Raw genomic sequence first — 22,655 nt, 5'->3', positions numbered from 1 at the left:
TGAGTCAGAGTGTCCTTTAAGAATAATTTTAGCAGTGGAGTCTACAGGCCCCAGACAGCATCTGTGAGCCCCTAACACTCCAGGATGCATTCATTTCACTGCCACCTGGCTCTCCAGGTCCCCTGAATTAGGTCAGAGGGAAACTGCCACCTTCCCTCCAGAGCCCGGGCCTCCTCTATGCTTACCGTAAACGGCCGTCAGCAATGCTTCCTTTGTCTACTTTAGTGACAAATATGCCACAGTCCCCTGGCAAACAAGGCTCATTCACACCTTCTGCCATATCGAACCCAAGTGCCTTCAAGTCAATATCCTCCTGTTAAAACAGCAGGAACAGTAGCTCACTTTACAACAGTGATAAGAAACATTTGGCTCTTGTATCCCCAAGCCACTCACTCTGACTCAGGGACTGTCCCTTCACCCTGACAGGGCCCTCGGTCCCCAGGATGAAACCTCTCAGCTGCTGCAGTCTGCTTCTTTCCACCACTGCAGACACACAGCCCTGCCAGCGCTGCCCCCAACCCTCTGCTCTCCCTCTGCTTTCCATGCACCACCAGCATTCCTGCGTGACACAGGAGACCAAGCTGCTACCACCCAGCTTGGATAAGGGCAGGGAAAACATGCATCCACACCCTGGGAGGAAGAGCTGACCCCCAAACTAGCAGCCATGAAACTGGGGGGCACTGTAAGAGGTCCACCCTCTCACTCTCCCATTCAAAGTCCTCATGTTGAGGAGAGCTGGGGAGAAAAGACATGAAGGCAGTTTACCGTCTCCCTTTCAAACTCTACAACTTCCGTTTCCCACTCCATGGAGTCTGTGTCAATGGCCGAGTCATGGGAGCTGTGGGCCATCAGCTGCCGGAACCGGGCCTCCTTTTCCAGCTGGGATTCCATCTGCTCCCTGCAAACAGAGAGAACCATGGCGACAGCCCTCTGGGAGGCGAAGCATCTCACTCAGGTCATACTCAGAAACGAGTGGACCACCCCCCTCCCCCTCGTACTTCATACCAACTTCCTAATAAATCTGAGGGTTACGTCAAGGCTTCTTGGATATCACTGGATTTTCATAGTTTTTTTTTTTTTATTAAAGTATAATCAGTTACAACTGTCATAGTTTTTTTCTGTTTTTTTTTTTAAAGACTCAAATTTACCCCAAGTTTATCTAAGAGTTTAATGCAATCCCTATAGAAATGCCAGAAAGACTCTCTGTAGATGGAGATAAAACTATTCTAAAATCATGGAAAGGCAACGGAATTAGAATGGCTAAATCCATTTTGAAAATGAAGAATAAAGTGGGAGAATCACTCTGCTTGATTTCCAGACTTATTATATAGGTACAGTAGTCAAGACTTGTGTGGAATTGCCAGGAAGGCAGACTCATGAATCAGTGGATCAGAACAGAGGACCTAGAAACAGCTCCACAAAGCACAAAAGGTGCAGAAGTCATTTAATAGAGGAAAGGCAGTTTGCAACCGTCTTCAAATAATAATGCGGGAGGAAGTGGACATCATGGCAACAACTCTCAACCCAAACCCCATACCTAACACAAAAATTAACTCAAGATCTATCACAGGCGTAAATGTGAAACAAAACTGTAAAGCTTCTTGAAGGAAAGTATACAAGAAAATCGTTTAAGACCTAGGACTGGGTTAAAGGTTCTTAGACACAGCACAGTTCATTAAAAGTAAAAAAAAAAATTTTTTTAAGTCAGTAAATTGGATCTGCTCAAAATAAAAAACTTTAGCTCTCAGAAAGACCAAGTGAAGAGAATGAATGAAGACTCAGAAACCTTATAATATCACCCATTAACATCCTTATTCCTAAAACCTGGGCCCAGATGACCTTTCCAATTCATCAGAACAGCCCGGTGGATTCCTGGCACACTCATGACCACTCTTGTTTCCCGCTCACATGGACGTGCTCCCAGGTCCACACCTCTGCCTGGGCCGTGCGCTCACTCAGCCTGCGGGAAGCCTTCTCCAAAGCCTTCCTCCCCAGCAGAGGAGCAGCTCTGCATTTCATGCTCCCTGCACGTGCCTCACCTCTCACCTCTCATGTCTGCTCCTTCTGCAGACCGAGGCTTCCTGGGCAGTGGCAAGCACTCCCTCGCCTGCGTCCCATTGGTTAGTGAATTTAGCACAGAGGAGATGCAAATACAAATGTGCTGAGCCAACAAACAAATGGAACTTGATGTTTCTTAGGAGTTCCAGACAACTCCAGCTCAAAGAGCAAAACTTCTTCCCACACTCAAGCCCCCAAAGCTCTTTACCTTAATTTGATTCTATCACTTGCTAGACTCAAGGTGGGTCCCTGGAGAGAGTCTGTCCCTTTGCCTCTTAACCCCTGGGATTTTCTTTAGAGCGCTCAGGCCCCAGGGCTTCTGGGGTTTTATGTAGTAAATGAAGCTGCCTATCTCATGCCAGGAGGTGCCATTCAATGGGAGAAAGGGAAGTCATTACCCACTTCTGAAAGGTGTCACTCGAGTGTGCAAGGCTTGCACGCTCATAAGCTTCTCACCATCCTATCAGTTCAAGAAGTTTCACAAACAAAGAGCCACTGCTTTTCAACCAGAGTCTGGTTCTGGACTGCAGTGACAGCTGCTGGGATCTGCCAATCTCTCTTTTTAAGCTTTGATCTCTGTACTTTCAATATCCTACTAAGGGCCACCAAGTCTTAAGTGACATCCCTGGGAACAGTGCCGTAACTGAGGGGAGGCTGTCTGACACACCGAACAGTACAGGCAGGATGGATTGCTGAGTGGTAGACACAACCGCCTTTAAAAACGCTGCAGCACAGTCTGCCATCATTTGGTTCGTTCACGTGCTTGTCTCTCTAATGGCTCTGCCTTTGGTCTGTCCGCGTGCTGTCAGCCCCACAGGCCAGGGTACTGGTTGGCCTTGCCTCTCACAGAGCCTGACCCATATAGAGCACGTACCGAGCAAATCTTAAGTTGGCGAGTGAATGAATGAGGGAGGGAGGGAGGGAATGAAAGGACAACACATGCTTGCCTGTCCCCCAGTGGACTGCCTGGGGCAGGGACCTTCTTCCTACGTGCCTTTGTACATGGTGCCCCCCACCCTCACACACTCACCAAAGGGTCACTGCCAACTGCTGTGCTGGTCTAAGGATTTCTAATGACTCTCAGCACGGAGGCAGCACTTGGACCCATTCTACAGACTGACAGAGTAAGACAGAGACAGACGGCCAGGCCAGCACACGGGGCTGCCTTGTCCTGATGGTAGAGGGGGCACCGTGTTCCCAGGTGCAAGCTCGCCTCAGCAGGCACCCACGCCAGCAGGTGCCCACCCAGCATACTTGAGCTCCTTAAGCTCCCGGCTGACGTCATTCTTCTGTTTGCGAGTATCGTCCAGGCTGCGCAGGGCCTCGGCCAGCTCGCTCACCGCCCGGTCCCGCTCCCGCCTCAGGTTGTCGCAGAGCGTCCTGCAGAGAGGGCAGATGGCAAGGTCACTGTGAGGGGCAGGGGACAGAGGACTCATGGCTTGCAGTGGGGCCTGCAGCACACGATCCTAAACACCCCAGGTGCCTCCCTCGCCCCAGATGCATAGAAGTGCTTGAAAGTCTGGAGGAAAGACCACTGAGGACAACCCCACACAGGGACAGAGGAGACACTGAGGATCTGGGACAGGAGACACCCCCGTGATTACCAGGCAACGAGCATCCAATTCTCAATGTCCAGTGCTCGTCCCACAGTTTCACCCTCAATGTGCCCGGAGTTAATAACCACATTCCCGCCCCCAACCCACAAGGTAAGCCCCTGAGCTCCAGCTCTGACCACACGCCTCCTAACTCCCACATGCAGGCTTTTCTAGACTTGCCCCCCACCTCACAACTAGACTGAGCCCCCCACTCAAAGATCATACCTCAAAGCATCTCTCCAGTACACAGCTCTATAAGAGCAGACTTAACAACTCTCGAGTTGGCCTCTGGGACCCCCAGATCAGCTCCGCCATTCAGAGAGGAGGTGCGGGCAGGTGACTTGGCAGCAGGGGAGTTTGCTTTGCATCACCTCCAGAATTGCATCACCTCCAGAATTGCATCCTGTCACTGGATGGACCCTAAGGGCTGTCCCCATTCTCCACGGCCCCAAGTACCCTCCCAACCTGAACCTTCATGTCCTGATCAGCCCAGGTGGAAATTCATCTCTCTAAATGGCCACAAGCGGTTTTTCAGAAACTTAATTACCAAGTCCTCTCTCATCACCATCACCACCACCACCACCACCATCTTTCTCCACCTAGAAAAATGCTACTAGAGCTTAAATTCTAGTTCAAATGCCATGCTTTCTAGGGAGACCTCCCTATCCATTCCCCCAGGCCTGGAGGGCCCCCATGCAGCTAGGACTGTGGGCCTGGAATTCACTGTTTATGGACTCCCTTCCCTCACTGCCTGGTCTGACAAACCTGCCCGCAGCCCCCACAAAGCCAGCCCCTCACAGGCGTCACACACACCCGGGAACCTCAGAGGCTGTTTCTTTCCCAGAGTCTCCTTGCTCACGGACCTAAGATCCTGGCACGCAGTAGGCACCCAATGAATACTGGCTGAAAGAATGCATTTGTGCAAGGTCCGTTTCATCAGAAGCCCCCTAAGAAAAGGGCCTGGCCTCGTGCCACTTCACAGGGGTCGATGCTGTGAACACAGCACATGCTCAGACATCCAGGGTGAAGGAAAGTGAGAAGTCAAGAATAATGGAAAATTCTACAACTTTCACTATGAGATGAGGCATCGCCCAGGGTGAGAAGGGACAACACAGGTCACTCCCACCTCACCTAGACACATGCGGCAATGAATCCGACCCTCCCACAGACCCAAAGTGTCACAGGGAGGCCAGAGCCCAGGCTGGCCCCAGTGTACCCCGTACCGGATACTGTCCCGCTCCGCCACGATCTTGTCCCGTTCCTGGAAGGCCCAGTCCCGCCGGCATTTGGCCACGTCTGCCTCCTGGAGGGCTTCCTTCAGCTCCTGGCACAGAGCCTTGCACTGCTTTCGAAGGATCTCGGCCTCCTTGTTGGCTCTCCCAGCATCCATTGTCACAGTGTCTTTGATCTGGTGGGGGTAAGAGGCAAGGGGTGGGGGGAGGTGACTAAGTGTTCTGGCCCAGAAGTGCCCTCCAACTGGGGCAGGAGCTGGGGCTGGACTCTTGGGAGCTGGATGGAGAGAAACACTGGGACCCTAGCCAGGGCCCATGCTGACACATCCCTGCTACACCTGCACCCCAATGACCACACGCCCCACAGCCACTACCCAGACCCCTAGTGATGCTAAGTTAGCATCCACTAAGCTCTCAAGTCCCCAGAGAGCCAGGACCTGAAGCCAAGCCCCTCTTCTTCCACAATCTCAGGGCCCAGGTGGGCTGCCTCCAGGGAGGGCTTGTCCCAGCCCCACCTGGCCACTAGAGGTGTATAAGTTGCAGAGAGTCCACCACATGCCTCTAATTCCTCTCGTGACAAAACATGATGACAGGAGGCCCCACTGCAGCAGAAGGCGCAAGCTCTGGTCATGATGATTCCCTGCCCTCAATGTCGGCAATATAGTTTTTACACTTACGCAAACTAAGTTATTTCTAAAGCAGAAAATACACCAGGATGTTTGCTGATAAAGTCCTATGTATCTCAGTTGGTTTAAAAAGCTAAAATCTGGAGGATCTGTAACTGGATCCCTCCCTAAAGCAATATCTGCTCCTCAAATTTTCAAATCAAACTCTCTGAAGCACTTGCACACAAAGCTCCTGCTGTGTACGTATGATCCTCAGAAAACAAAGAGGAAGTGACAAATAACAAAGCTGAGTGTCCTCCACTGACCCCGGTACCTCCCCTACTATCCCTCTGTCTGTACTCTACCTTGCCCAGTACATCCTCTCCCATCCCTGTCTGTCCTCTACCTTGCCCAGTACATCCTCTCCCATCCCTGTCTGTCCTCTACCTTCCTGGTACTTCCTCTCCCATCCCTCTGTCTGTCCTCTACCTCCCTGGTACATCCCCTCCTGTCCATTGGTCTACCCCCTACCTTCCCAGGTACTTCCTCTCCTGTCCCTCTGTCTGCTACTTCCCCCATCACTCTGTCCCCTACCTCACCCGGTTCATCACCTCCTGTCCCGCTGTCTGTCCCGTACCTCCACTAATACTTTCTCTTCCGTCCCTTGCTCATCCTCTACCTCTCCTGATACTTCCTCTCCCATCCCTCTGTCTGTTCTCTACCTCCACTGGTACTTCCTTTCCCATCCCTCTCTCAGTCCTCTACCTCCCCCAATACTTCCCATTCTGTCCCGCTGTCTGTCCTCTACCTCAACCAGAACTTCTTCTCCAGTCCCTTGGTCTCTCCTCTACCTTCCCCAGACTTCCTCTGCCATCCCTTGATACATCCTCTACTAACCCCAGTACTTCCGCTCCCATCCCTCTCTCTGTTCTCTCCCTCCCCCAGTACTTCCTCTCCCGTCCCTCTGTCCTCTACCCCCTCCTGGTACTTCGTCTCCCTTCCCTCACTCTGTCCTCTACCTCCCCCAGTACTTCCTCTTCCATCCTTTTGTCTGTCCCCTACCTCCCCCAGTACTTCCTCTGCTGTTCCTAGCTCATCCTCTACCTCCCCAGTACTTCATCCCCTGTCCCTCTCTCCCCTACTTCCCCCAGTACTTCCTCTCCCGTCTTCTGTACTCTACCCCCTCCTGGTACTTCATCTCCCGTCCCTCTCTCTGTTCTCTCCTTCCCCCAGTACTTCCTCTCCCGTCCCTCTGTCCTCTACCCCCTCCTGGTACTTCACCTTCCTTCCCTCACTCTGTCCTCTACCTCCCCCAGTACTTCCTCTTCCATCCTTTTGTCTGTCCCCTACCTCCCCCAGTACTTCCTCTGCTGTTCCTAGCTCATCCTCTACCTCCCCAGTACTTCATCCCCTGTCCCTCTCTCCCCTACTTCCCCCAGTACTTCCTCTCCCGTCTTCTGTACTCTACCCCCTCCTGGTACTTCATCTCCCGTCCCTCTCTCTGTTCTCTCCTTCCCCCAGTACTTCCTCTCCCGTCCCTCTGTCCTCTACCCCCTCCTGGTACTTCACCTTCCTTCCCTCACTCTGTCCTCTACCTCCCCCAGTACTTCCTCTTCCATCCTTTTGTCTGTCCCCTACCTCCCCCAGTACTTCCTCTGCTGTTCCTAGCTCATCCTCTACCTCCCCAGTACTTCATCCCCTGTCCCTCTCTCCCCTACTTCCCCCAGTACTTCCTCTCCCGTCTTCTGTACTCTACCCCCTCCTGGTACTTCATCTCCCGTCCCTCTCTCTGTTCTCTCCTTCCCCCAGTACTTCCTCTCCCGTCCCTCTGTCCTCTACCCCCTCCTGGTACTTCACCTTCCTTCCCTCACTCTGTCCTCTACCTCCCCCAGTACTTCCCCTCCCGTCCTTCTGTCTGTTCTATACCCCCTCCTGGTACTTCATCTCCCATCCCTCTGTCTGTCCCTTACCTCCCCCAGTACTTCCTCTCCTGTCCCTTTGTCCTCTACCCCCTCCCGCTACTTCATCTCCCTTCCCTCGCTCTATCCTGTACCCACCCCCAGTACTTCCTCTCTGTCCCTTTGTTTGTCCGCTACCTCCCCTGGCTCTTCCTCTCCCATCCCTCTGTTCCCTACCTCTGCCAGTACTTCCTCTCCCATCCCTCTCTGTCCTCTCCCTCCCCCGGTACTTCCTCACCCATCCTCTGTCTGTCCTCTACACACATACACACCCCCCCCCCGGTACTTACCTTCCTGTCCTTCTTTCTGGCCCCTACCTTCCCTAGTACTTCCTCTCCTGTCCCTCTGTCTGTCCTCTACCTCCCACAGTACTTCCGCAGTCCTATACTGCTCCTTCACTGTCTTTTGAGCTCAGTTTATGGAGACTAAATGTTGAAGAAAGCACATTCAAGGGCAGCAGAAAACCAATGCCAGCCCAAGTGACCAAACTGGCCTTTCAGTGGGAGAGCTGCTCCGTCAGAGGGGCTGTCTTGCAAAGTGACCCTGTATCTGGAAGGACCTATCAGGGCATAGCGCCCCACAGCTTCCCTGTGGCAAGGACTACTGCCCCAGACGGTTCCTCTGTCCTCAGGGAGCCAGCAATCCTTCACTGGACCTAGTCAAGTCCATGGCCAGAGACTGGACATCAGCCCTGGTGAGGGAAGTCCCAGGGACATGCCTACTCTGAGAGGCAGGAAGCAGGGGAGGAGGTAGAGCTGATCTGATGTCCAAAGGGAGGCAAAGACCCTGGGGCCCCTGCCCGCCCTCTCTTTGCACAACCCCCTCTGGAGAAGGGGGTAGAGGGGAAGGCAGCGGGAAAGGAAAAGAGTAAATGAAGAGGGAGTTGCAGAGAGAAGGGCGGAGAGTGCAGGAAGGCACAAGTGTCAGGAAGAAAAGGAGTCATGACATTAGTGGCTGGAAGGCCCACCTCAGCTGACCCCCAAGAGGCGGCTGCTGGACAGGACTGGGGTCTTATAGACCCTCTCACCCAGAGCTAGGGTGGCCCAGGCCACACCCCTGGCCTCCTCTGGCCGGTGGGAGCGTGGTCTTGTCCAAGAAGCCAGACAAACTCAGAGGAGTTGAGGGTTTCAGTTCTGGAAGCTGCACGTGGGGGGGCTCTCCTCTCCCGGCTGCTGACTGGGATCGATGCCCAGAAGAGATTCCTGCCTCAGCTGACAGGCAGACCTGACACGCAGCCAATGCCCCCCTGCAAAGGCCTGGGAACTGGGCTCCAGGCTGAAGGGCACGCACGAGTGCTGGGAGGGGCGACGCCACCAGATGCCAGCAGCGTGGGCACGTCGGGGGTCTCCTTCCTCTCTGTGCTGCCACAGTCCTGCAAAGAGCTCGGTTAACCCCTCTCAGCTCCATGTCCCCAGTGGCTGCTGACCTATCACAGGCTCACCTCCTACAGGTTTAACACATTGTCCTTGACTTTCTCGTTTATTGACGAACTCAGTAATTTTCAATGTTTTCTTCCTCATTATTTTGCTTCCCTTATTTGATGTCAACATTTTCCCCAACAATTAAGCTCTCAGATACTAGAATGTGAAAATGAGGTGATGGTTTCTCCTGGACAATTAAAGTTTTAACACATTATCTTTGCTTATTAAAAATTTCTTCATCGTAGTCTTTTAGAAATGGCATCAAAGTAAATACTCCTTTTCACAGTGGCTTTCACCTTGATGGTCTGGAGAAGTCTTACTTTTTCTTTGTATGAAACTGCCATGATTTGGCCCACTTTTGCCTATAAAAACAATTTCGTATGACTCACCCTAACCCTAACAGGGTAGTAAGACTCAGGTGGGCATAAGGATAATCTTCATCATAAAGGAAAGACTCAAACCATTCCCACTTTATGCAGACACAGTCTAAGTGTGTTTCCAATACTAGGTCATTTGATCATCACAACCACCCTGTGAAGCAGATGCTATCATCATTCCCATTTTGTAGAAGTGGAAACTGAGGCCATGAGAGCCAGGAGAGGTACAAGGTCCCATGACTGAGGAGGCCCACTCTCCCAGCACAGCCTGGGCAAGAGGGGACATCACTGTCCTCGGAAACACTCACGAGGCCCTGGCTACCCATCGGGCATCAGTTCTGCCTCCCGTCTGGTCCAGAGGGCTCTAGCTGCAGCCATCCACGCACACTGTTGTCCCTTACCAAGCCACCCAAACTTTAACACCTTTGCTTTTCCCTCCTCACAGGCTAGTTTTAAAGCCTTCATTCTAAGTGACCTGAACAGAAAAGCAGAATGGAGAGGTATGGATAGAGAACTACTCCAGTGGGAAAAAGTCCGCTATGATCAAGCTCAGCAGCTCTAAACAGAGCCACAACACCCACCAACAGGATGGGAAGGCAATCTCACAAGCCTGTCCGAGCCCCAGCAGGGCCCTCCTGGTCTTGAGGGTGAGGAGAGTCAGTGATGAGGCCTAGCTGGCCAGGGAGGAGAGACGCAGAGACTCCACAAGCTGGGGGCTCAAGTCCATTCCTAATGAGCCCCTCTCCCTTTGATGCTGGAGGCACCCCCACTCCCAAGGAGCAAGGCTTGAGAAGGACCTTGGGCTCAGCCTAGTAGAACATCTTCCCAGCAGCAGCCCAGACCACCCCTTTAGAAAGCAGACTCCTCTGATGCTGGAGGAAAGGAACACTGCATGTGGTTTTCTGCACTCACAAGGCCAAAGGTATCTATGGCATTGGGAACTTAGTCTTGGCATCTTGTTTCTTAATGAGCAAGTCCTTGGCTGGTCTGCTGACTTCCAGCATGAGGCTGATCCACCATCGCATCACCACAAGTGTGGGTAAGAGTGTCTGTGCATGTCATCCAGCCTTTCTCCTATGCTGCCAGCCCCGGACGCCCAAGACCACAGCTGGACCTCCGCTGCCTCCCGCCTAGAGCTGGGCACTGAATGTGAGTTCAGCAGGTCCCCAGGCAGTGTCTGATCACCCAGCCAGCAGCAGGCCTAGGGCGAGAGGCAGCTGCTCGCGCAGACACCGTGTGCAGCGTGGCCCCTCCTCCTCCCAACTTTCCTACCTGTCGCAGCGCCTCCATCTCCTCGCTGGCCGCCTTCTTCTCAGACGTGCTGCTCTTGAGCTTCGACTCGGCCAGCTCCACCTCGGTCTGCAGCTTGTCCAGCTCGGAGATGACCTGGTCGCGCTCACTCATGATGAGCTTGTACTCACTGTACACCGCGTCCCGCTCCTCCTTGTACTTCTCTGACTCCTTGGCAGTCTTTGCCTGCGTGGTCCTCAGCTCCGTCAGCTCTGACTGCAGCAGCTCCATCTCCCACTGCAGGTCCTTGTTCTGGGCTGTGGCCTTGTTCAGCTCGTGGTGGATGGCCTCGAACCTGGGGAGGAAGGACAGCCAGGATGTGGTGGGGTGGGGACCTGCCCGGTCAGCTCCACCGTGCTGGACAGTCAAGCATGAAGTTTCAAGTGAGGTCACTCTCCACAGCCCCGAGAGAGAAAAGTCATGCAGTACCCAGTGCCCTGGACCTGGAATTTTTCTCAGCCTTTCACAAACACCAGAAGCTGCACTGAGGACTTCATGCCCTCTGCTCTACTAGAAATAACAGGGCTGTTTCTTTCATGGTCAAGCGACATTATCTTTAAAAATAAAAACAAAACAACAGTAGAATCACAGACCGTGAAAGATAAAAGTGGCCTGAATGATTGTTGAGTCTGGCCAGCTCATTTTACAGATACAGATGATAAGGCCTTGAGACACAGGTGACTGGCCCAGAGTCACCAGATTAGCATGACAGCACAGCTCGGTCCTTCCAGGCTGGGAAGCACCTTCCATGCAGGCAGCCCTGCAAATCAGAGCAGCATTTCTGAATGTGGATTCCTTAGCAAAGAGCTGTATTTTCAAAAAGTGTGCTCTCACCAGAAAGAGAAAGAAAAATGCCATATGATACCACTTATACGTGGAATTTTTAAAAAAGGACACAAATGAACTACTTATTATTTATAACTTAGATGATCGATCTCTTGAATACGTGTAAGCACATTTGACTGTCCATGATTGGATTACTACATTCTGTTGATTCTTGTTCTGTGGTTGACTTTATTCCTTTGATAACTATGTAAGTTTAAAAAGCAAAAGCTCTAAACTGTTCTTAGAGACAATGAACAATACATATACGTAAATTTTGAAAAATATGTGTAGTACCTTGTATGTATGTATTTACATGCAATATACTGTATATGTGCAGTCAAACTGTACCAATTTTACCTAATAAATCTGAAAAATGGGGGGGGGACCTGTGCTCTCTGATGACTGGTGTTTGGCAAACACTGTATCTTGTCCCCTCTCAGCAGAGTCTAGGGCACAGCACCAGAGTAAAGGTTCTGAGAAGTCCTGCAGTGCAGATACCAGTTTGTGTGCAATCTGGCAATTCTCAAACCTTTTTATAGCCAGAGAACACTTTTCATATAAACCTGATCAACACCCTGAAGAAAGGTATCCTGCAGGAATGCACCTTAAAAAACACTGAGGGCAGAGGTCACATCCCTGCAGATTATCTACCTTAATAAAAAGTGAAATTTTAGAAGAAACAATGCCTCGGACAATTAAGTTTCCTATTTGCTAGGTGGGTGACTGACACAGAGAGGAGAGGCTCGTGGGGGGAACCTCAGAAATAGGATGGTCAGAACATACCAGAATCATTCAGAAAGGAGAAAGGAGAAGAATTCCCAAGACATACTGAGTGTTAAGAAAAAGTTTCCTGGAGATAAGTCATCTTTGACTGAAAAAAGCTCAACTATTTGTACTGTTTTGACCCCTAGGAAGTGGCTGGGAGCCCACAAAGCAGAGTGGCCCCCAGCAGAGAAGTTCCACCTGGCCCTCTGGCAGATCTCCGAGACAGGCCAGCTCTGGTCCCTCCCTCCCTCCCTCCCTCTGAGGCCTGGCCCTACCTCCTCAGGGAGAGGGCACACTGGTGCTGCAGCTGGATGGCCGTGTCCCTCTGCTGGGTCAGCATCTCCGTCTGCTTCAGCAGACGCTGGTTCTCCTCCTCCAGCTGCTCCAGGCGGCTCAGGTCCGAGTTGTGGATGGCGACCTTCTCACTGTACCTCTTCCGTAGGGCATCATAGTCCTTCTTAACCACCTCCAGCTTGTCCATGGCTGTATCGTATAGCTTGTTGAGAATTTCTGACGACCCGTTGTGCTTCAACACCTGGGGATGAGAGAGTCATGCTTACTAAGGGTCTGAGGGCAGGAGGAAGGACAAACTCACCTCCATCTGTCCCGGGGAAGGACTGTTGACAAGAAAGGGGAGGTCACACCCTCTGGCCATCAGGAGTTGCAAAGTCTGATGCCACAGGCCCTGCAGTCATTCTGAGTTGATTCATTTGTTTACACATGTTTCTTAAGTAGTGTGCAGAAAAGAGTTACCATTGCAGGCCTGAGATGTCTATCCTTAGAAAGGCCTGCTTGCAAGCTGACCCTTGGCTGGTGTCTGGGAACATGAATGGTAAACAGCTCCCTACAGTGATACAAAACTACCCCCAAGTGACAGGAGGAGCTCCCCGTGCCTGGACAGGACGAACAGTGTGTCTTAGACCGAATACCTGCTTTCCTCTGGGAGTCTGGAATTTCAGAACATGCTATGCAGGGCGTACTTACGTGGCCAGCCCCCAGTAAAAACCCCAGGCAGGGAGCATCTCGTGGGCCTGCCTCCCTGGCAACACTTCTCACGTGTTGTCACAGTTCCGTGCTGGGGGAATTAAGCATGAACTGTGTGACTCCACAGTGGGAGGACTCTTGGAACCTGGCACCTGGTTTCCTGCGGACTTCACCCCATGCACCTCTTCCCTTTGACTTTGCTTTGTGTCCTTTTGCTGAAATAAATTTTAGCCACACGTATGATTATATGCTGAGTTTTGTGAGTCCTTCTAGTAAATCACCAAAGCTTGGGGTGATGTTGAGGGCCCCCAAAATAAGTACCTAATACGGTTTAGTTCTGTGTCAGGTACTGGTGATGCTGGACAGACACAATGACTGTGGCCTGTGGATCTCTTTTCCTGATGGGATGATACACACACACACACACACACACACACACACCCCAAATAAAATAACTAGAGAGAGTAATAAGGGCTGTCAAGAAAATAAGATAAAACAGGATAACGAGCTGGAGATAGACTTCTGAATGACAGAGTAGGAGGCTTCTCTAAGGTGACGTCTCAGCTTTGGTACAAATGAAAAGCAGCAGCCAAGAGCACATCTGGCAGAAGGGTGAGCAAATGCAAAGGCCCCGAGGCAGGAATCACCAGCCACATGCTAGACACAAACATAAGGGCAGGGTGGGGTAACTGGAGCCCAGTGAACAACGAGGAGTGGGTTTATAAAAAGGCCAGAGAAGTGGGCAGAGCTTCAAGGCTCACAGCAAAGACCATATCCTGATTGAGATGGTAATCATGGGAGGGCTGTAAACAAGAGAGCTTTCTACTGAGTTACAAGTACTAACGTTCTTTCAGATGCTGTTCTGCAGAATACAAAACAAATGAGTTAAGAGGTTGTCAGGACCTACTGGTTTCTGTTAAGCACCTCAGGGGATCTGAGCCCTTGGGTGGGTCCCTCTGTACCTCTGGGTTTGCTTCTTTATTTTTCGAGTGATAGAACCAAACCAAAAAAGCTTGCTTAACTGTTCCAGCTCCAACAGCCCAGGAATTACCTGGCTCATCCAGCAAAGACCCTGAGTTATCAGAAAATCTTTGTAGCCCAGAGAACCAGAACCTGAGACTACTGAATATTTCCTTTGGAGGTGGTTGGTTAGCCCTCAATAAATACAAGAAAGAGCGGATTCAAAACTCAGAATCTCAGACAAGGAAAGTGAGTCCATTCCTCTAACACATTAGCCCCTAGGACTAGGGACCACTGGGGACTGGACAACATCAAACTGCTCTCCAAGGACATTATCCCAATTGTATCCCACCAGCTATGGACAGGAGTCCTGAGAGTTACTGTCATTAAGACACCCTCACTGAGATTTCAGGGTTTTCTTTCCTTTTTTAATTGTGGTAAAATACACACAACATAAAGCTGTCTTAACCATCTTTAGCCTCTCAAGTATACATTACAGTACTATTACATATATCCCCATCGTTGTGCAACCAACTTCCATAACTTTTTCATCTTGCAAAACTGAAACCCTGTCCCCATTAAACAATTCCCTGTTCTCCATCCCCCCAGCCCCTGGCAACCACCCTCTACTTTGTCTATGAATCTGACTACTCTAGAGGTACCGCATATAAATGGAATCATACAGTAGTCATTTTTAAAACTTTTATTTATTTTTTATTTTTTGGTAGGGACAGGTAATTAGATTTTTCTTTCTTTCTTAAGTGGCATTACTGGGGATTGAACCCAGGACCTTGTGCATGCTAACCATGCATTCTACCACTGAGCTATACCCTCCCCCAGGAGTCATCTTTTTGTGACTGACATTTCATTTTGCATAATGTCCTCAAGATCCATTCAGGTTACAGTATGTTTCAGAATTTCCTTCCTTTTTAAAGATGAATAGTACTCCATTGTATGTATGGACTGCATTTTGTTTATCCATTAATTTGTCAAAGGACACCTGAGTTGTTTCCACCCCCTGGCTACAGTGAAACAGATCTTTTTTAATAAGTATTGCCAATCTCATGGATAAAAAGATCTTTTTCTTTTTTTAAATTTGCTTTCCCGATTAATAGATGAGCAACTCTCCTTATGTTTACTGACTATGCACATTTCCTCTTCTAAGAACTGCCTGTCCATATCCTTTGATTTTCCTTCCCTCCCTTCTTCCTACCCCACCTGCCTCTTTTTTCCTCTTTCTTCCTTTCTTTCTATAGGACTTATTTTTTAACTCCAGGTACTAATTCTTTCCCAATTATATTGATTACAAATATCTTTTCCCAATATGTGGCTTTTAAATTTTCTTCACAGTGTCCTTTGTTATACTAAAGTTTCACATATTAATATGGTATAAATTGTTCAATTATTTCCTATGGTTTGTGCTTTGGTTGTTTTAAGAGGTTCTTTCCTTATCTTGAAATCATGAAGATACTCTCTCATTAGTTCTTAAAAGCACCAGTTTTACTTTCTACATCTAAATCTTTAAACTATTTGGAATATATTTTGTGCATGATGTGAGATGGAGATACAACATTATTCTTTTCCATAAATCACTAGACAAATGAGAACTGAGCCCACAAGTGCAGGACAAATTGAAGACACCTGAATTTGTCCAGGTGCAGACAATAAGGACTGGAGGACACCAAGGACATCTACTGACGCAGTGCCCACCACTGAGAGGGGAAAAGGGCATCCCACAAGGACATGCCCACACATGCCCAGGACACACAGAGCCAGTGGAGAGCTCTCCTGACTTCTTGGTCAATCAGTGCCTTCTACCCACATCTGGAAAGGATCCAGCTTCTAGACCAAACTGCCCTGACTTGTGGTCAGTACCTCAAACATTCCAATTAAAAATCACTCCAAATGTTTTATTCTCGAAACATCCCCAAGCCAGGTGAGAATCCCACGGCTCCAAGAGCCCAGTGCTTTACTGCACAACAAAGGAACTGTTGCCATTCCCAGAGTTTCCACAAGGTGGCAGCCCCAGGCAGTCCATCCAAATGCCCTCTCCCACAATTGTTCCAAGCTCCGTTAATAAACTAGTTTTCAAATAAAGAAACAAAAATTTTTGGTAACTATTTAAGTTGATGACTTTTAACTAGACTTACTGTGGTGATCATTTCACAATATAAACAAATAACAAATCGTGTCATACACCTGAAACCAGTGCAGTTATATGTTAATTATACCTAAATTTTTAAAAAAATTTAACAAATAATACATAAATATTGCCGCACTTTAAAAAAAAAAAATTTCAAAGGTGACCTTGATACAAATAAAAACCTCATTCTGGGCACTGGCCTAGCAAAGCCTACCTTCACCCATCCACAACAGAATCTGGGGTCAACACCATGGCTTGGCCCCTCTTCAGTGGGAAACAGTCCCCAAAATGCCCCAGCGGTGAGGAGCTTGGATTGAGGCCTGTGCGACCATCCAGGGACAACTCAGGACAGAGTAAAACCACTGCCAGGATGGGTCACAATTTCCCGGTAAGAAAGGGTCAGAGAAAATCCCAGAACAGACCCAGGGATCCTTTCTGATGCTCAATACAGCCCTGATAACAAAGTAGCACCTGGGATCCGAAGGGACCTTGGAGAAATCAGGCTGATACCCTGTGCTGTCTCGGCCGAGGCTCTGCCCATTCCAAAGGCGAAAACTCTCTGTGTGAGAAGGCCTTGCTTATTATGAGCTGAAATCCATCCTCCTCAACTCCTGACTTCTCATCCTAGCCCTGGAGTCACGAAGAATAATCCCTTCCCCACAGGACGGCACCCGGATATTCCAAGAGGCTCACGGACCCCCAGACATGCCTCTTCTCTTCTCTACAAGCAAGCAGGGCCCAGGGTCATGCCTGTGCTGATGTAATCAAAGCCTCTGAAGAAACTTGGGAAAACCATGGCCACAGTTAACTGCAGAGGACTTGAACAACTATTCTCTCAGTCTAGAATTTTCCCTCCTGGTAGTTAGAAGATGATATTCTAGTAGACAACCATGCACACACACACTAACAGTCAAATGTTTCACTTCCCAGCTAAGGCTAATAGAAGTCTGAGAGACAGAATATTTAAATTTGGCCCAGAATTCTGGAACAAGAAAGGTGATACACTTCTCAGCTCAGGCAGGCAGCAGTCGTTAGACAGCTCCCCTCCGGCCTGTGAGGAGGTTACGGGAGGGGCCCAGGGGAGGCACAAGCCAGGGTCTGGTTGCACCCGCACAGCAAGACGCACAGCCTGAGCTGCTCCCTCCTATCTCTGCTCCCTCCTATCTCTGCTCCACGCTGGTCAGAAGCAGTCCGGGCTTCTCTGTGATGCATGCCCTTCGCAGACTCAGAAATTCCTCTCCTGGGGTATCTGGGAAAAAAAGTCAACTTTCATGAATCACCAGGGAAAGAAAAAGTGTATTTAAAGACAAGGGATAGGGCCAGAAAGAAGAGAGAGGCCTTAAGTTTCCCAAATGAATTGGAAGAACCTATGAAAAAAGAAAAGCATTGCTTTGAACTCAGAAATTTCACCTCTAAGAAGCAAACTTCAGAAAACCATGCATGAAGGAACATAAGGACTTATGCAGGGGCACCCACCAGAAAATTATCTGTAACAGGAAAAACTAGACAACCGAGATTCCCAACACATACAATCAATATATTATTGACAACTAAACTATGAAGTATACTGTTGGATGGTCCAAATTTACAGAAAATATAAAGGGATCAATGACATATTATAGGATTTTAAAAATGCAGGTGGCAGAAAATAAAAACAAAAATGTACATTAAGTATGACATAGAAAATGTCCACAAGGATATATCCCAGGTGGTTCAGGGAGGTTAGTCATCTCCAGGGAGGACACCGGGGCAAAGGTGGGGGTGGGTGACTTTACTGTTAAAGTTTTCTTCTTTTTTAACCAAAGAATATAAATTATTGTAGTGGGTATGCTAAGAAGGAAGATGCACGAATGTCCTCCGCGCTGCTCCCCCACCGAGGTGTGGCTGTCTCAGCCCCAGATCGCTGGACATTTCTAACACAACCCAGAAGAGTGCAGATGGCGCATTCTGACTGAGATGCCCTGGAGATGGAAATGCCATGCCCTGACCCTCCCCACACAGATCCGCATGAAGACACACAAGAAAAACCACCTGTCTGCGGCTCTCAGAAGGGAGCGGTCCCAGGACCCAGGCCGGCGGCAACCTCTCTTCCCTGGCTGCCTCATTTCCTCTGAGATAAATCATGCAGAGGGCTGGGGAGTCCACAAATCCCTCAAGCAAACATGCAAGTCAAACAGCACCATTTACCCGGCAAGGGCCTCTTCAAGTGAACAAGGCGTGGGAGGAACCAGGCAACAAAACCAGCCTTGTCCAGCGAGCTCAACCTTTGCCCTCAGGGCCTGCGGGGAGGAAACCTGTGGCCGCCCCCGTGTCCCCTGGCTTCCTCGGCTGCTGGCCGACCCAAGACCCGGGCTTTTCACAGTCTGGCACCTACCCCGGACCTGGTGAAGGTGCAAAGGCCCCGGCCAGGGAGAGCAGGTGGCCTGGCAGCTCAGAAATGCATCCTTCACTCCTACCCGGGCAGCGGGCCTCCTCTCACTAAGGGGCACCGGGCCAGCCCAGCAGAACTGGGGAAACTCACTGACCACTACAATCAACCATCCCCCAAGAGCCAGAGCTGCAGGAAAACAGAGAAGAGGAGTGGGATGGGAGCGTGGGGGAGAAAACCTTCCCAGGTCACTTGTGGGAGAACGGGGGAGGGGGAGGGGTCATCTCTGTCTGGATGTTTGTACAAGCTGTTCGGGTCCTGGAGAAAGTCAGAGCATGGGAGGCAATAAAACGCCATGCTTTAAGAGGGCAGGGGTTTGGGGGGTTGTTTGTTTGTTTTATGATAAAGTAACAACTGGAGTCTTATTTTGAGATATAATTCACATACCATGTAATAACCCTTTAAAGTGCACAATTCAGTGGGTTTTGGTACATTCACAAGGTTGTGTAGCAACTACCATTATCTAATTCCAGGACATTATTACATCACTCCAAAAAGAAACCCGCACCCAGTAGCAGTCGTCCTCCACCCGCCCATCCCCCGGCCTCTGGTAACCACCGATCTGCTTTGTGTCTAAGGATTTCCCTGTTCTGGGCATTTCGTCTTAGTGGAATCATGTAATACGTGGTCTTTTCGGACTGGCTTCTTTACTTCAGCATGACGTTGTCAAGGTTCCTCCACACCGCAGCAGGTGTTAGCACGTCACTCCTTTTTATGCTGATCAACATTCCAGTGTCAGGAACACACCGCATTTGATACATCCATTCATCTATTAACGGACATTCGGGTTGTTTTCCCGCTGCTGCAAACATCACAAATTTTTGTGTGGACCTGTTTTCAGTTCTCTTGGGTTTACACCTAGAAGTGGATCTGTTGGATCACCTGGTACTACGTTTAACCATTTGAGGAACTGCCAGACTCCTTCCAAAGTGACTGCACCATTTTCCATTCCCAACAGCGGTGTATGAGGGCTATGATTACGCCACATCCACGAGCAGGGTGGATCTTAGTTCAGACTTGGTAGGACCAGAATAAAAACAATCATGACAGCAAGCATTCAGTGAGTGTCTCCTGCAAGTGGGCATGAGGTACCCGTGCTTCATGAGTAATCTCCTTTACCTCCCAGGTGACCCTAGGAGACTCATTCTGCTACCCCGGGAAAGCCCCGCTCTGCTACTTTCTAGCAAAGTCAAGGGACTTCCCTTAGACTAAGCTGGAGCCACAAACACATTTCAAATTGTGCATCTCTCAAAAAATAAAATCCAAAGTAAACCCCAAGGCAAAAGGTGAGCTAAGGCAAGTTTAGACCTGGGTGGAAAAAACATTAGTGAACAAATGAGCAAGGAAACAAAGAAAGATGAAGGTGTAGACAGGAAAGGGCCAGCTGCCCTCAGACAGGGTCTGCCAGCACTCACAATCCCACAGAGAGAAATGGGCACAACTCCTCAGCGGGGGCGGTCCTCCCTCCCAGCAGCCTGATGCACAGCGGCTGCTCATCCTTATCTGCTTCCCACCCCAGATTTCTCCAAGAGTTTTCTTTTGAGGTAACAATGGTTTGCCTCTCAACTACTGAAAGCCTGCAGCCCCGACTGTCTGCTCCAGGAAGCAGGAAGCAGGACCTGCAGGAGTAAGGATGTCTGCAGGGCAATCCACCGCTCTCAACACAAACTAACCCTGCAGGTCGAGCACTTTTTCCTTGGTGTCTCACTTCAACCCTGAAGCAAGGCTCCCAGAGCGCCGCCCACCCCCAGTGCTGGAACACTCAAGGGCCAAGGAGAGAAAAGGGGGAGAGTGCTGAGCTGCTTCTAGGAGCAGCTGGACTCCTGCAGCCCTGGCCTGCACTTACTTCCTCTTCCGGGAACCTTCCTGCCACCACGGCTGAGCAAGGCCTGCCCACTCCCACTGCCAGACCTGCCCCCACCCACCCAAATCCCCTGATCAAAGGGCTCCCAGAAAAGACACAGGTATCTCCAAGTACATCCAGCCCAGGGGCCCATGCACTGAGCCTGGACTGTGTATTCCACACAAGGCTTCAACAAATATCAGAGAAAGAAAATAAACCACAGAAACAAATTTTTCAATAAGGGGAAAATACTGAAAACCGCCCAAGGGTCAGTCAATAGGACACTGGTTAAATTAATTACGCTGCTTCTATCTAACTCAATACTCAGCAGCTGTTAAAAACAGGGAAGCAGAATCTGTACTGAAATAGAAAGATGCACATGACATTCAGCAAGAAAACAAGGTTAGCAACAAAAGGAATGGTGCGATTCCATGTTGCCAAATAAATTAACAAGATATAAAGGGTTCTATGTGTACAGACAAAAATACCAAACTTTCCACCAGTGGTATACTCATGGTTAGTTATTTCTGTGGAGAGAGAGACTACAGGAAGAATTATTTTTTAAATGTCTGCATTGATTCTTTTGTTATGTTTAAAAATGCACATTAATTCTGCAATTTAAAAAGTAGTATAAAAACATAAAGAAAGTGCTGTCCTTTTTCCTCTCTGAACTACTTAATCTTACAGACCATTCGGCGAGGCAGAGCAGGACAAGAGGCTGCGGGGGGCGACGAGCCCCCCAGAGTGGGCATCAGAGCCTGAACAGGATGAGGGGCCCTGCGGAGGCAAGGCATGGGGGAGGGGGCGGGGGTGCCACAAAGGGTGAGAAGGGGGCGGCGTGGGGAAGGCAGGCAGGTACACACAGGGGGACTTAGCAAGCACACAGATTAAGAATAATCAGAACTAGGTTTCTCACTGCTGGAAAAGGGAATTGCAAGATGGAAAGGGAGAAAACAAGAATGAACCCTGTTCTACTGTAGTACTGGACTGGAACTGGAAAAGTTAGCATGAACTTCGGTTTCCAACATACATATTACATATTAAAGGTACAGATATACTGGGGGGAGAGACACATGGAAACAGATGTGAGAGTGTGTGTGTGTGGCTCAGATATTCCCTACTCTGTCCACTGAGAGAGCCTGGGAGCCGTGATACCCCAGGAGCAGAGTACACCCAGCATTCAGATCTTGCTTCTAAATACCATTGTCCACTAAAAGGAATGAGGACTCTTAAGAGAAAGGTATGATTTCCAGGGCTAGGGCAGGGAAATTATAAAATGAGCTCCCCCTGGAACACCTTCTTGTACCAGAGCAAGGAAGTTCTCAGAGCGAGGGAGGGCATGTCAAGAAGACAAAGGAACAAGCCTGAAGGGCCTCCCACTGCCCATAATGGTGTACAAACCCACTGAGTAAAACAGGAAACCATATGTAAATATATACATATGAGTGTGTGTGTGTGTGTGTGTATATATATATAGAGAGAGAGAGAGAGTACATATATATATATGGGGGTATGTAAAGGAAAAAAAGGTATTACTACAGTGGAGAAGCCTGGAGACACCACCTCAGTCAAATGATCAAAGTAAACCTCATTAGTTCTAAGTCATATTAAGCCAAGTCTCAATCAATAGGATGCAACAAGGAAAAGGCAGCATCACTTCTGTGACAATCCTTCCGAAGATGCAAAAACTTATCCAACCATGAAGTTTAGACAATTCCAGGCTGAGGGACAATCTACAAAATAACTAGCCTGTAATCTTCCAAAGCATCAAAGTCATGCAGGTCACAGCCTGAGGAATTGTCCCAGATTGAAGGAGACCCAAGAGATGGCAACTACATCCAGTGCTTTGTTCTGAACAGGGTCCTTTTCCCATCAAAGACACTACTGAGACAACCGGCAAAACTCGACCGGGTCTGATAATCAGATTCGGCAGTACGTATCAATGTGAATTCCTGGTGTGTCACACTGTTCTACACGAAAATATCCTTGTTTCCAAGAAGTACACATTTGCATGTTCTGGGTAGGGTAGAGGGGGTGACAGAACATTAGGTTGCAACTTACTCTTAAAATACAGGAAAAAAATTCTTTGCACTGTATTTAAAACTCTTCTGTAAGTTTGTAATAGTTTCACAATTTTAAAATGGTAATTATAAATAAAAACAAAGCAATGA

General features: G+C 49.3%; 1 protein-coding gene across 2 annotated transcripts in view; it reads right to left on the bottom strand.

The window, feature by feature from the left end:
• DLG5 (discs large MAGUK scaffold protein 5) overlaps positions 1-22,655 on the bottom strand; it is a 108,160-nt gene that overhangs the window by 29,084 nt on the left and 56,421 nt on the right. For both annotated transcript variants that reach the window (XM_064488005.1, XM_010984114.3), the window contains exons 6-11: positions 12,402-12,661; positions 10,519-10,831; positions 4,877-5,061; positions 3,313-3,438; positions 766-898; positions 186-313 (exon numbers count right to left, since the gene is read on the bottom strand). In XM_064488005.1, the coding sequence (XP_064344075.1) occupies positions 186-313; positions 766-898; positions 3,313-3,438; positions 4,877-5,061; positions 10,519-10,831; positions 12,402-12,661 (1,145 nt within the window). The remainder of the gene's footprint in view (positions 1-185; positions 314-765; positions 899-3,312; positions 3,439-4,876; positions 5,062-10,518; positions 10,832-12,401; positions 12,662-22,655) is intronic.

This window comes from Camelus dromedarius, chromosome 8, assembly GCF_036321535.1.
Source record: "Camelus dromedarius isolate mCamDro1 chromosome 8, mCamDro1.pat, whole genome shotgun sequence".
NCBI lineage: Eukaryota > Metazoa > Chordata > Mammalia > Artiodactyla > Camelidae > Camelus > Camelus dromedarius.
This window is presented reverse-complemented; position numbering and strand designations above follow the sequence as displayed.